Raw genomic sequence first — 12,478 nt, forward strand, 5'->3', positions numbered from 1 at the left:
CATAACAAGGCATTAGTATTTTCTAAGGAAATATTTATTGAAAAGCAAATATACATTAAATATGATACACATATTTCGCTATGGGTGTCGCTTTCGAATTATCAAAATGTGTGACCATTATAAAATTCAATGCACATACACACACACACAAACATACACACAAACACACAAAAAAAATCATGACAAAGCGCTTGTATGGTGTACAAGATGTGAAAGAAATACTGTAATTTTTCATTTTATGGAAACAGCAAGATAATTCTTCAGTGTGCATGTGCACGTAATGTGATATTTGTTGTCAGCAACGTCATTTTTTAATCTCTGACATTCATTCAAAATTCATGAAAAGCTGTGGCATTGTAATGTGTGAGCCCAAAATATATGTGTGCATGGTCAGTTTTGTACTTTGAGAATTATTGCTCTATTTTGCCAGGAAATAAATAAATAAAGTGCTCAAAATACAGCTTGATTTGAATTTAACAAAATCTTTCTAATTTGGTTATAAAGCCTCTTAAATCATCAATATACAGAGCATTGCAGTATCATTATAGCTAAGGTTAAACGCTTATGTAGTTCTTAATATGTAGAATTCATTTGAATGGGAACAAAATGTAGTACATTAGTTTATGTACATTTTAAAACAATTTAAGTGTTGTTGGATGAAACTAATGTGCTATGATCCTATAAAGTTCCCTTGTCAACCCAGCTGAATGACACGGTGCTGTTCTGTCCTTTATCACTTTTCTTAAAATGAATAATGCCACACAGTACGCTCTCACGATTTGGGATCGTAAGATCTGTAACCACTTCCAGCATGTCAAGGGCGAAGATATTTATTTCCCGATGATATGTCTGATGTGACTTGTAGTTCTGTTGTGGCCTGTGTTTAGTACTCAGTATTTAACACATAACGACACAAGTGTCCTGGTTTCATGTAGAAACGACTAGGTTCTTTATTCAACAATGCTGTTTATTTGGTGAGACTTTCCAGATAAGTGCTCTGAGGCTAGTATATGCTGGTCTGGGGTGGGACATGGTTTTTAACAGAGTATGTTGTGACAGTATTGGTGTTAATTATAATATTACAGTTTTTCTTCAGACATACAGATACTCGAAAAGCGACCCCATTCCTGAAATGCCTTTAGAGATATTTTTATGTGAAGCACCTTTTTTTGGCCTCTGTAACAAATCAATCCAGGTCTTCAAAATTTACAAAAAAATGGGGAATTTTTTATGTAAATCCTATCAATTTTTCACCCCCCCAGCTTTTTAGACAGTAGAGGTAACCATTAAAATAGGGTTTGCTTTGAATCTAATCAGCTGAAACAATGTCTATCTCACAGGCCTTTGCATCCTGTATTTGTTGCCCCAATGTGACATATTTAAATCTGAATGTACCTGTTACCTGACTTCAACTTAATGTCCAATCTTTCTATCTGTACATTACAATTACAGTTTTGAATTTCTGTCAAATAAATACTCAAACGAAAATATTCTGCAGTCGTTTCAAAAACAAACCTCAGTGTTAATGTTTCACCAAAACCAGTCACTGATGTTCAGGCAGGTGTCCCTACCCTGTAGTAGGGTCTCAGATGGTCCTGGCACTACCTCTGTCCCTGACCCCTGTGGTGCCAGCTCTGGGTTGGGCATGGAAGACAGGTGTCCCCTGGCACTGGAGGAGCTGCTGGGTGCGGTGCTGTACCTATGACCACTGGCAGGAGCAGTCAGTGGGCTCCTGTATGGCGTAGTTGACCCAGGTTGAGTTGCCGCTACAGTACAGCTGGACGGTTCGCCGCTGCAGGCCCATCTCACGACAGCACTTACAGAAACGTGCATAGGTGTTTATGTTGTAGTTGTATATGCTGGCTGAGGGGCACTTCCCATCACATGACACTATGTTCACCTGAGGGGTAAGCCACATAGTTATTGAATGAATGTTGATGTGGAACTTTGAAATTTGAACTTTCCCGGGTGCGAGGGCTTGAGAGGTGTCTGAATGGGCAACATACCGGTCTGTTACTTCGACAGTCATTTTTTCGGATTGTCATCCTTACGGTCACCTTTTGGCATGACTTCCCATCTTCTTTACCTGTAATGTTTATTAAATTGGCACAAATGTCATTTAAAGCAATCACAATCCCTCCATCGCAATGATGAGGCACCAGTTAAATAAACTGTGATGAGGAACTCCTCTTAAAATCATGCACTCTGGATCATTTTACTTTGCTGATGAGCTCAAGTACACACATTACTTTTGTTTGTACACAAAATGTCTGTCATGGCTAAATATTATATCCCACTGCACACATTTCCTTTGGTCCATAGATCAATGATATTAAACAAATCTTTCCCCACTTGGCTACAAAGCAATTAATACAATCATGACAATACTCTAGTCAATAATAGTCTTTTAAAAACACTTAAGAATGGAGGGCAACGTTAAGTGTTGAAGTGGAAGGGTTTTCCTTATTGTTTAATTTAATAACAATTAGAAGAAAAACATCAAATGATGTGCCCTCCATTCAAAAGTCTGGTTTATATATAAATGGGAAAATAAATGCTTGATATCTAGAAAATATATCCTACTAGCTTTAATATGATAGCTTGTGCAATTGTCTTATAATTGTAAAGAAAGGTGTAATTGTTTGGGTAATAAGGCACAGGGAATTATAAAAAGGTTTTTAAAGACTAAAAAAATTAAGTTGACTGAATTTAATTGAGGTATCTGAGTTTGTGTCAGATCATTTTCCATTGATTCAAATATCTAATGTTTGTGCCATATCACCCAATGCATTACAATAGGACCCCAGTACTAGTTTCTACAGAACTAGATGATTGGCTACTATAGTTTAAATCGCACTCTCCAGTGAAAACATGCAAGATCTACACAAATACTCACTACTTGGCCACTACCAACAGTACATTGTTGGCAATCAACAATGCACTGCCCGTACAGAGCAAAATGGGGAAAGACTGAGCTGTCACAAGAATTGCTTGCAGAAAGAAACCAGTAAATATTTATCTTGTCCAAAACATAATGTGTGTCCTATATTGTTTTCCTTTCTTTTGGAGTGACTTGGGGGGAGTACATTGTTGGGAATCAACAATGGTGCTGGTAAGCCTGGTTGTCTCATATCTGTCTGGTACCTCTTTCACAGTTTGTGCTAATTGTAGGTTTCAAAGGGCTAACAGGGAATGGGAAGAGGGAAAATCCAGTACCTGGTGGGATTGGTACAGTGCAGTATAGGTTGTCAGTGCCACACATGAGACTAACAGGGCTCGACATTGTTATATGTAACACTATACATTCAAAGAAACCATATTGTATCAAAACATTACCCATGTTATATGCTGCTTATTTTAAAACTTAGCAAATGTGCATAATTATGTGGGATCTAAGTAAGAATTTGATCTGCATTTAAAATTCTGGGAAGCATGAAGTTGAATAAATATTTAAGGTGTAACACTTTATGGCTATGTCTAAACTACAAAAACAGTACAAAGATTCACATAAACACCACTATACTTACATGTTCTACAGCATCCATCCATGTAACTTACAATGGTACCACCAATCTAGAAGAAGAAAGCAAATGTCAAATTCTATTTGAAGGGTAAGGTTCTATTTGAATGGTAAGCATTAACAGTCACTTGGATAATATATGGATCTATTGAAAATTCATAAATATTCATATAAAAACCTAACAAATAAACAAAATGTTGTCACAATCATTAATATTAAGGTGGTAATTGTGATAAAGTGCAGGATAAGCCCTATATGGCCTGCTGGAGTGTTTGATGTGGTGAGTCCACCCACCTTCATGCACTCGGTCTCATTGAAAGGAGGGCAGCTGTAGGTGTATGAGATGAGGGTGGGGCCTGACTGAGTTTCTGCACATTCATACCTCATGCAGTCGGACACCCACGTCTTCCCTGGCTGAGGGGGGAATCGTGAGAAATGCTTCAAGAACTTGGAATAACCCCATTAAATAAATACCTACTGATGTGTCACCTCAGCACAAACTACCTTATAGAGAGTGACGGAGCTGTTTTCATTCTTGTAAAGGCAAGAAATGTTCACGCAGACCCCACAGCACGCAGACAGGTCTTTGGGTGGGATGTAGATCTGATTCTGAGAGAGCCAAAAAATATTACATCATGAAACAAAATCTGGTCGATGAGAATCTCCTTCACACATTATAAGACATAACCTCTGCAAGGTGGCACAGTTTGCTTTCAGGACTATTTGTGTGTGTGTGTGTGTGTGACTCACAGGGTAGCACTTGGCGGAGCAGTTGGTGCTGGCGGTTCGGATGAGGTGGTAGCCGGTGAGCGGGTCCAGGGTGTTGGTGCAGCGCGCGGTGTAACACACCCCCCGGTCACTGTGCTCCACCATGGTCTGGCCTGGCCGCATCACACCCCTCTCCCCATCCACACAGACAGCGTCTCGCACTGGGTCAACGAAGGGTTAACGAAAGGGCCACCATCATCAACAATGATCATCAACAAACATCACACACATACAAACGTTACACTGACACTAATGGTAACACAAAGGTCACCGGCCGCTCAAATGAGTGAGATAATGCAGCACAGCTGCAAACCAAAGAAGAGCATGAAGGCAATATTTTAATCAATTAAAATGGCTCTGATTCAGAGAACTGCATTCCTCTCCACAAAGACATATTCGAATGGTTCACTCACCACACTTATGTCTTTTACAACCACAATGGTTTTTGGGGTCGGACTGAAATGACCTGTCAGGTTGTGTGATCTCTCCCTGGACAACAAAAATAAAGTCAACCGAATGACATCAATCACACAGCGATAACATAGAAATCAGCAGAATTACAGGTGGTAGCTGGTAAATTGAGTCACACTTACCAGCGCACATCTTGGACTTGGAATTTTGTCACATGCACACTCTGGAAAATATACATATCAGATACACACACTGGTTAAACAAGATGCAGAGAGCAGAGACACGTGAGAATAACGGCTTGCAGACAGTGAATGCATTACCACATGTGCGCTGAGGACAGCAGCGGCCGGGGAGACTGTCTGTGGCTATAGCCATGCCCAGAGGACAGGAAAACTCAGCACAGCGGAACAGCTCACAAACTGAAAATACATAGTGGAATGTGATTAAACGATATGACAGCAGATTAACTACAAGGGAATGAAATATATTTCACACTGCATTGGGTACAGTGTGTTTATACAGTTCAGTTTTTCCTTAGTGGGTAGTCTGTATGTGTGATCCTAATCGCAAGTGCATAGTAATGACCTGGCAGCAAAAACGGAAGCTAAGTTACTGAAAGTATACAGGCAGTTAGGGTTTCCTGTAGGGGCATGCAGGGGACCTAGAGTAGAGAGGGTCAACAGAGGTGCTTTGATAGGTCTGCCTGCCCTCACCACAGTGATAGACTGGGCAGCAGCGCTCAGTACTGTTGGCGTCCACCGTCAGCAGCTCCCCCTCCTCACATTTCGGAATCATCTCTGGGCACGTGTCGCACACTGATGTGTTAATACACACACGCAGGCACATAAACACACACAGACACGCATACACACACACACACACACACACACACACACACACACACACACATACAAGTAAGTACCAAGATACCATATAACACCAGCTCCAAACATGTGAGAAGTATGTTGTGCACACAAGGTATTCCTTGTCAAACATCAAGCATGTAAACCCATGTCCACTCTCCCGCCCCAGCGTGTCATGAACAGCTCAGCTCCCTCTCTATGCAGGGCCTTGAGCCCACCCTGCCCAGTGCCTGTGACTCACTGCAGATATAGGCCAGGCAGCAGCTCCCATCGGCCTTTGTGGCGATTAGGCTCTGGTCGTCCCGACAGGAGGGCAACTCTGCCTCACAAAGCCCTGGGTCACACTCTGTACAGCACCCAGAGAAACACAGTGAGAGAGAGACATGACGGGCCAGGCCACAGCCACTGAGCAAAGACAGAAACCATCATCAACATGAGAGGCAACAGTAAGGGGTGGTACAGGTTATAGACCTTTATTCAATTCAATTCAATTTTATTTTATTTACATAGCGCGAAAACAATTAAATTGTCTCAAGGCGCTTAATCTTATGGTCTATGAGAGGTTCCACAGTAGTTTGATTAGATTAAATTCCAAAGTAATTGATTGGATTTTGCTCAGAACAACCTGCTGTCCCCTAAAATGCTGTCAGAATATAATGAACAATGCTTCACAAAAATCCCCCCTCCTCACATTTCGCATGTCAGAGAGGGTATGTTTGAGAGGTGAGCACACTTACCACAGGCATACTCTGGGCAGCAGGAGCCTTCTCTGAAGTATGACACCAGCTTCTCTCCAAACTTACACTCAGGAGGGGCAGCGTCACAAAGACTCTGATTACACACTATGCACAACACATATTTCAAATATCAGCCACAGATTGTACTTCAAATGTATGTACACTCACAAGATTAGATTTATTACAAGTTATGGTTATAATACATATATGATATATATTATTTGGAACTCTATAGCATTCATATAGAACGCATTACACTACAAGCGCTGCAGCATCATGAGAGCAGTTGTGTTACCCACCACAGGCTTTCTTTGGGCAGCAGCTCTTGTCGTCTGCCAGGCTGAGGATCACCTCTCCATCTTTCTTACACTCAGGCTGGGGCATCTCAGTGCAGTTATACTCCACTGGCACTATGGTGTCATTATCACACCTATACATGCAGCAGCCATCTTTGGAGGCCTTCCACACCTCCCCCACGGCACGCGGGGTCCCGAAACTGTCGGTGCACGCTGGGGAGAGACAGGACACAACACTGAGGCTGCTTAAAGGGAAAACCCTCAAGGGGGAGTTAAAGACGCAGGTCAAAGACGGCTTTGACACAGGAGCCATAACAAATATCGTTCGCTGGTCAAAACAAGTGCTAGCACCTATTCTGTCTGGAGCGGTTTAGAAGCAACATGGAGGCTTGTTTCATATCTATGCATATGGACAAATAAAAGGATCCTGAAAATGTTCCACAGTGTGTATCCTTATACATGAGCATCCTTTACATGCATCCACACACACACACACACACACACACACACACACACACACACACACACAGAGAGATCACAGAGATAGGATTAATATGGTGATGTTATAAAAATAGCATTTATATGCCACTGAGTATATGTGAGGTTTTAAACCAAAAGCTTGTTGCTAAAGCACATTGTTTCTGATACGACAAACTATAAATACTTGTTGGTATTACATGAACATTCAGGGTGAAAACCATTTATCTCTATCTATCTAACAATTCCAGAGTAATCAGACGGCACAAGTGTTCCGTACCACACTTGGTGGGAGGGATGCAGAGAGATGAGTAGGGCCGGTGCAGGAGGGTCCCCTCGGGGCACACACAGCCCTCGGTCAGGCCGGAGCACTGCTCAGGGTCGTACTCAAACTCATGGTTGGGACAGGACTGAGCAGTGCACGTAGTCAAGCACGCCTGGTAGCGCAGATTCTCAGGGCAGAGAAACGCTGAAGGATCAAAAATATGGATGCTTAAAGAACTACAACCCCCACAACTCAATATCTTACACCTGAATACGCTAAATCTAAATGTGCGCAAAAGATGTAATCAGATGTGTAGGCAACAACTTTCTTTCGTATCTCAAATACATTTGATGTTTGGTGTTTGAGCACTACTTAGAAGCTGAGACACAAAAGCACACCTCATGCAACAGTAGGAACTCACGGCAATAGTCTGGGCTCCTCCATTCGATGCAGACATTGAACTTGTGACAAGAAGCGACATATGCAGCCAGGGCCACGCATGGATTGTTGACATACTCTGCATCTCGTACCCACAGTTCACAGAAGGTGGCAGGGGGAACCTAAAACCACACAAGGTGAACTTTACTGACACTTTTTCCTATCAGAAATAACTACACAAGCCTTTGGTGTAACATAGGGTATACTCTCAGTATTTGAGATCTCCCCTTGTCTGAACAAGGAATCCCATCAACTGGAGATATAACATCCCACTGTCATATACTCTTTATAACTCTTTATCGCTCCCTGTCATCAACCCTCTCTATTTAGAATGCAGCGCTAAGTCTGAGGAGACCTAGAATACATACATAATCATGACAGGGAATGAAGCTGTTGTTGTGAAGCATGGCCAGGCACTCAGAGCAGTCACTGGTGGAGCAGTTGACCTCCCGTCTGCGGCTGTGACTGACATAGCTGGTGGTGTTGGGGACCTGCCAGCTGTCAATGAACACAGCAGGGTCCTCACTCTCCCCCACCGTCGTGCCGTTGGACAGGGTCAGGTCATTAGCTGGATTACCATCACAGCAACCTTCCGTGGAAGGGGTGAAAGAAAGGAAGGAAGCAAAGGAGGAAGGAAAAAAAGAAAGAGAGGAAGAACAAAGAAAGAAACCAACGAACAGAAACACTTTTGTTACTGTAGGTGAAAATAAAATATAGGTATAAATTATGAAGTCACTAATAAATAGATATGAATAAAGTTCAGTCATGAGATATGTACACTTACCACATAATCCCATGGTGGGCAGTTTTTTGCTGTGTGTGTCGGTTTCAAGGACCATCATTCCTGTGCTGTGAAACCACTGAATTTTCAGTCCTGTTGGAGTCCTGATGAGATACATGTTGCCTGTGTCCAGGACCTCAAATCCATATTTCTTAAATCGTGGCTTGGCATACCTGGAGTTCACATATAACTGCAAAACATATTCCCAAAAAGGCAATTTAGGCCTTTTATTTGTGATGTAAAATAAATGCAAAAGGAAAGGTAAATGTTGATCATATTATTATTATTATTATTATTTATTTTTTATTCTTTGATTGGGAAGGGAATAATCTCACCCTTCTCTGAAGCCTGTTGATGATGACATTGTGTGAATTGTGTGTTATATTCAGCGCTACCAGACAGAGGTTGGTGAAGTTCCAAAGCAGCTGCAAAACAAAAAGAAGAAATAAGACTATGATAACAAGTTTCATTCATACTAAGCATGGACAGTTCAGCTACCTCTACAGCAGTCTACTTACCGAGTCTGAAACTGGGCACTCTTGGACCAGGATGCTGACCGTCTCATTGGGAAGCTGGGTCACCACATAGGAGGCTGCCTTGTAGATGGCCACACTGTTGCCATCGAAGGTAATGACATTAAGGTCAGGAAACACAGAGCAGCGACCTGTTGGTATTAAATCATAAGGCACTCAGAAAAGGATCAAGAGACATGGAGTATGGGATGTCAGCATCCACGTTTACAAGTGTTTTCTTCTAATGTCTGTGTGTGTGTGTTAATGTGTGAGCGTGCAGTTGTGTGTGTGTGTGTGTGTGTGTGAGGTACTTACATGGGCAATCCCATTTAGGGCAGCACTTGTCTCCATTCACGAGAATAGCAAAGCCCAGCAAGCCACAGTTAGGAGGAATGGAGTTATAGGGGCAACTCTGAGACTTGTTGAATAAAACCAGTTGTCCACCAACACAAATGTATTTGGTGCAGTCATCGATAATTTCAGAGTATGGTGGCTGAAAAAAAGATGTGAAAATATCAAATGTTTGAATGTTGCTAACATACAGTGTTGAATGTTGAATAAACCACCACTGATAACGAAATGGGTATCCATTTCAAAAACCAAAATGTACATGTGAAACTACACTACACTATATGCAGTATAATCAGATTAAAATAACAAAGATACACACTGACATATACTCTGGTATATCAAAATGTCCCATTGCCCATATTCTCACTATTTTTTCAATGTGTTAAAAGTAAATTAGTGAACACAAAGCGTAAACTAATACATCAGTATATATTTTAAGAATGGTAATGAAGTACACTGAATAGACTGGACTCACTGTGCACATCCTGGTAGATGGAGCCGTCATGGTGGTGGGTAACTCAGAGGGCGTCTCTGGGGCCTCAGATGACTCCTCTGAAGTAATCAGAGTGACGGGTGACGGCGATGTCTCTGTGGTGCTCCTCACAGGCTCCGCACCGATGGTAGAGAGCGATGTGGGAAGAGGAGAGGTCACTGGTGCTGAAGTGGTCGATGTCTTCACTCCGTCTGGCCCAAGAGTGGACTTCTCAGTCAGTGCTGAAGTGGCTTCTGGAGTGGGTCGGAGATCCACCGTAGGCGTGGAGGCAGAAGTAGTGGTGGGTATCCTCTCTGTGGTGGTGGTGGTGGTGAATTCGGGTCGGGCTACTGTTGATGTCAAAGTGACCACTGGCCTGGAGGAGGTAATCGTGGTCTTTGTGGTTGGTGCCTCTTCAGTTTTAGTTGTGAGTTCCGTGGTTACGGCCCTAACGGTGGTATGAGGAGTGCGGGCGGAAGACACAGACTCTGACACTGTGTGCGGAACGACAGTCGGAGAACCGGGTGGTGTCCTCACTGTGGATGAAGTTGAACGTGGTGTTGTTGTGGGTTCTGTGATTCTGGTAGTCGTTGTGCTTGAAGTGGATGTTTCAGTGGGGGACACAGGAGGCGCTGGGGTAGAAGGAGTGACTCTGGATGTCGTTCGGAGTGTTGTTGTGCTCCATGTGGTTTGGGTAGTGGGGCTTACTCTGGTGGTTACTCTCTCGGAGGGAGTGCTTGGCCTTGAGGTTGCTGGGGCTGGGGCTGATGTAGTGTAGACTACGGGTGACCAGGGCGAGGGCTGGGATGTGGTAGCGTCTGTCGTCGACACCTCAACCCTCCCTGTTACAGGATGGACTCTTGTTGTGTCCGTATGTGGATGTATGGTCACTGGCCCCACAGTAGTTGTTTGGATACTCGGTCGAGACGTCCTCCCAGTTGTTGAGAGAGTGCTGAGTCTGTCTTTTGTCGTCACCTCTGGAATTGTTGTTGTGATTGTTGGAATTCGGCTGGTCGCTCTCTCCGTGGTTGTTGTGGATTTTGTTGTTGTTGTTGCTGAGAGAGTTGGTCCTGTGACTGACGTGGCAACCCTTGTCGTAGCCCAGGGGCTTGGAGGAGCTGTGCTGGTCGTCATGGATGTGGCCTCACCTGTGGTGACGGGTGATGTGACAGACTTGGTTGTTGAGGTCACTCTCTGTGTGACAGGAATGGGGGTGGAAGAAGTTTCTGGATAGCCAGGTGTCTGCCAGTCTGTCGTTCTCCGTGTGCTGGGCTGGGACGTGGTGCTGGTGACCTCCACAGCTGGTCTGTATGTTGTGGTCTTTGTGGATGGCACCTGGGACACAGCAGAAGTTGGTAATGCTGATGTGGTCTCTGTTTGCGTTGATGTTGGAAGAGTAGTTGTGGAGACTGTATGAATGGGCTCTGCTGTTGTGGATCTCTCTGGAAGTCTTGTGGTTGAGGAAATTCCAGTAGAAACAGGCTGGACAGGAGTGGTGTGGGAAGTGGTCAGTCGGCTGGTTGTAGTCTGCGCCCAGTCCACAGTGACATACGCAGAGGTCTCCGTAATCTTTTCAGTGGTTGAAACCCCTGGTGACCAGGATGTTCTTGAGGTATATGCAGTAGGTGACGGTGTTTCTCTTGCAGTTGTTAGCTTTTTGGTAGCCGTTACCTCAGGTGGTCGCGTTGAAGCGGTAAAACGAGTGCTCAGAGGAGAAAGTGCTGTTGGAGTGACCACAGTCGTAGTTTTCTTAGTTGTAGCTGTTTGCTCTGAAGTAGGTGATGCAGGCACTGCTGATGTTGTTGTCCTTGTTGGAGATGTATCAGGTGTCCAGGAGGACGGCTCGGGAATGGCTGTTGTTGATGTCCGAGGTTCTGTGGGGGATGTTCGTACTGTCTGCTCTGTTGGTACTGTGGAGCTGACAGGCTGAGTGGTCTGCGGCTCAGGGGCCATAGGTGGTGTTGTCTTCACAGTAGTGAAAGTCTGACTGGGTGTGGTTGATTCTGTAGTGGATTCCGGAATAGTCTTTACAGTAGTAGTAGCTACAGTGTGAGTGGGGGAAGTTGCTAGTGAGTATATCGTTGATGTAAAAGATACAGTAGTCCTAGTCTCAGCTGCAGGGGTTGGTTTGAGTGATGGTGTAGTGTGCTCAGATGTACTTGGTGTCTCTGGAGCTCTGGTGGCAGCTGTGGTAGAGGAGACTGTAGAGGCTGTTGACCTGTGGGTCACCGCTGAAGGCTCGGATGCTGTGGTATGCCTGGTGCTGGAGGTGGTAATGTGGGGAGAGACCCTAGCAGTGCTGGACGTGGCCCCAGTGGTGACCCTGGTCGTGGAGACTGGGAGTACAGGCAGAGTACTTGCCCTGGTGGGCCCCTCAGTAGGGCTGGTGATCTCAGCCACAGTAGGGGATGGGGGTGAGGGGGCGCTGGTGGCGCTGGTGGCACTGGTGGCACTAGTGGGGAGTTGTGAGGTGATGCCCGTCCTGGCTGTAGAGGAGGTCAGCCAGAAGAGTGATGTGGGGGAGACTGGAGTTGTCCTCTGAGTGCTGGCAGAAACAGGAGTGGGTGAGGGGCTGGGTGTCCTGGTG

At 44.3% G+C, this 12,478-nt stretch overlaps 1 protein-coding gene across 1 annotated transcript in view; it reads right to left on the bottom strand.

Moving 5' to 3' along the window:
- Window positions 1-688: 688 nt before the first annotated feature.
- otog (otogelin) overlaps window positions 689-12,478 on the bottom strand; it is a 35,771-nt gene continuing 23,981 nt past the window's right edge. The window contains exons 30-50 of the mRNA XM_042707934.1: window positions 9,895-12,478; window positions 9,384-9,561; window positions 9,075-9,220; window positions 8,892-8,981; window positions 8,560-8,746; window positions 8,144-8,364; window positions 7,759-7,897; window positions 7,353-7,541; window positions 6,599-6,808; window positions 6,300-6,404; window positions 5,804-5,908; window positions 5,413-5,514; window positions 5,020-5,118; window positions 4,882-4,922; window positions 4,702-4,777; window positions 4,271-4,449; window positions 4,025-4,129; window positions 3,815-3,934; window positions 3,528-3,573; window positions 2,007-2,086; window positions 689-1,900 (exon numbers count right to left, since the gene is read on the bottom strand). The exon at window positions 9,895-12,478 is cut by the window's right edge and continues 275 nt beyond it. Of these exons, the coding sequence (XP_042563868.1) occupies window positions 1,700-1,900; window positions 2,007-2,086; window positions 3,528-3,573; window positions 3,815-3,934; window positions 4,025-4,129; window positions 4,271-4,449; window positions 4,702-4,777; window positions 4,882-4,922; window positions 5,020-5,118; window positions 5,413-5,514; window positions 5,804-5,908; window positions 6,300-6,404; window positions 6,599-6,808; window positions 7,353-7,541; window positions 7,759-7,897; window positions 8,144-8,364; window positions 8,560-8,746; window positions 8,892-8,981; window positions 9,075-9,220; window positions 9,384-9,561; window positions 9,895-12,478 (5,203 nt within the window). The 3' untranslated portion in view covers window positions 689-1,699. The remainder of the gene's footprint in view (window positions 1,901-2,006; window positions 2,087-3,527; window positions 3,574-3,814; window positions 3,935-4,024; window positions 4,130-4,270; window positions 4,450-4,701; window positions 4,778-4,881; window positions 4,923-5,019; window positions 5,119-5,412; window positions 5,515-5,803; window positions 5,909-6,299; window positions 6,405-6,598; window positions 6,809-7,352; window positions 7,542-7,758; window positions 7,898-8,143; window positions 8,365-8,559; window positions 8,747-8,891; window positions 8,982-9,074; window positions 9,221-9,383; window positions 9,562-9,894) is intronic.

Source organism: Clupea harengus, chromosome 6, assembly GCF_900700415.2.
Source record: "Clupea harengus chromosome 6, Ch_v2.0.2, whole genome shotgun sequence".
In the NCBI taxonomy this organism is placed as follows: Eukaryota; Metazoa; Chordata; class Actinopteri; order Clupeiformes; family Clupeidae; genus Clupea; species Clupea harengus.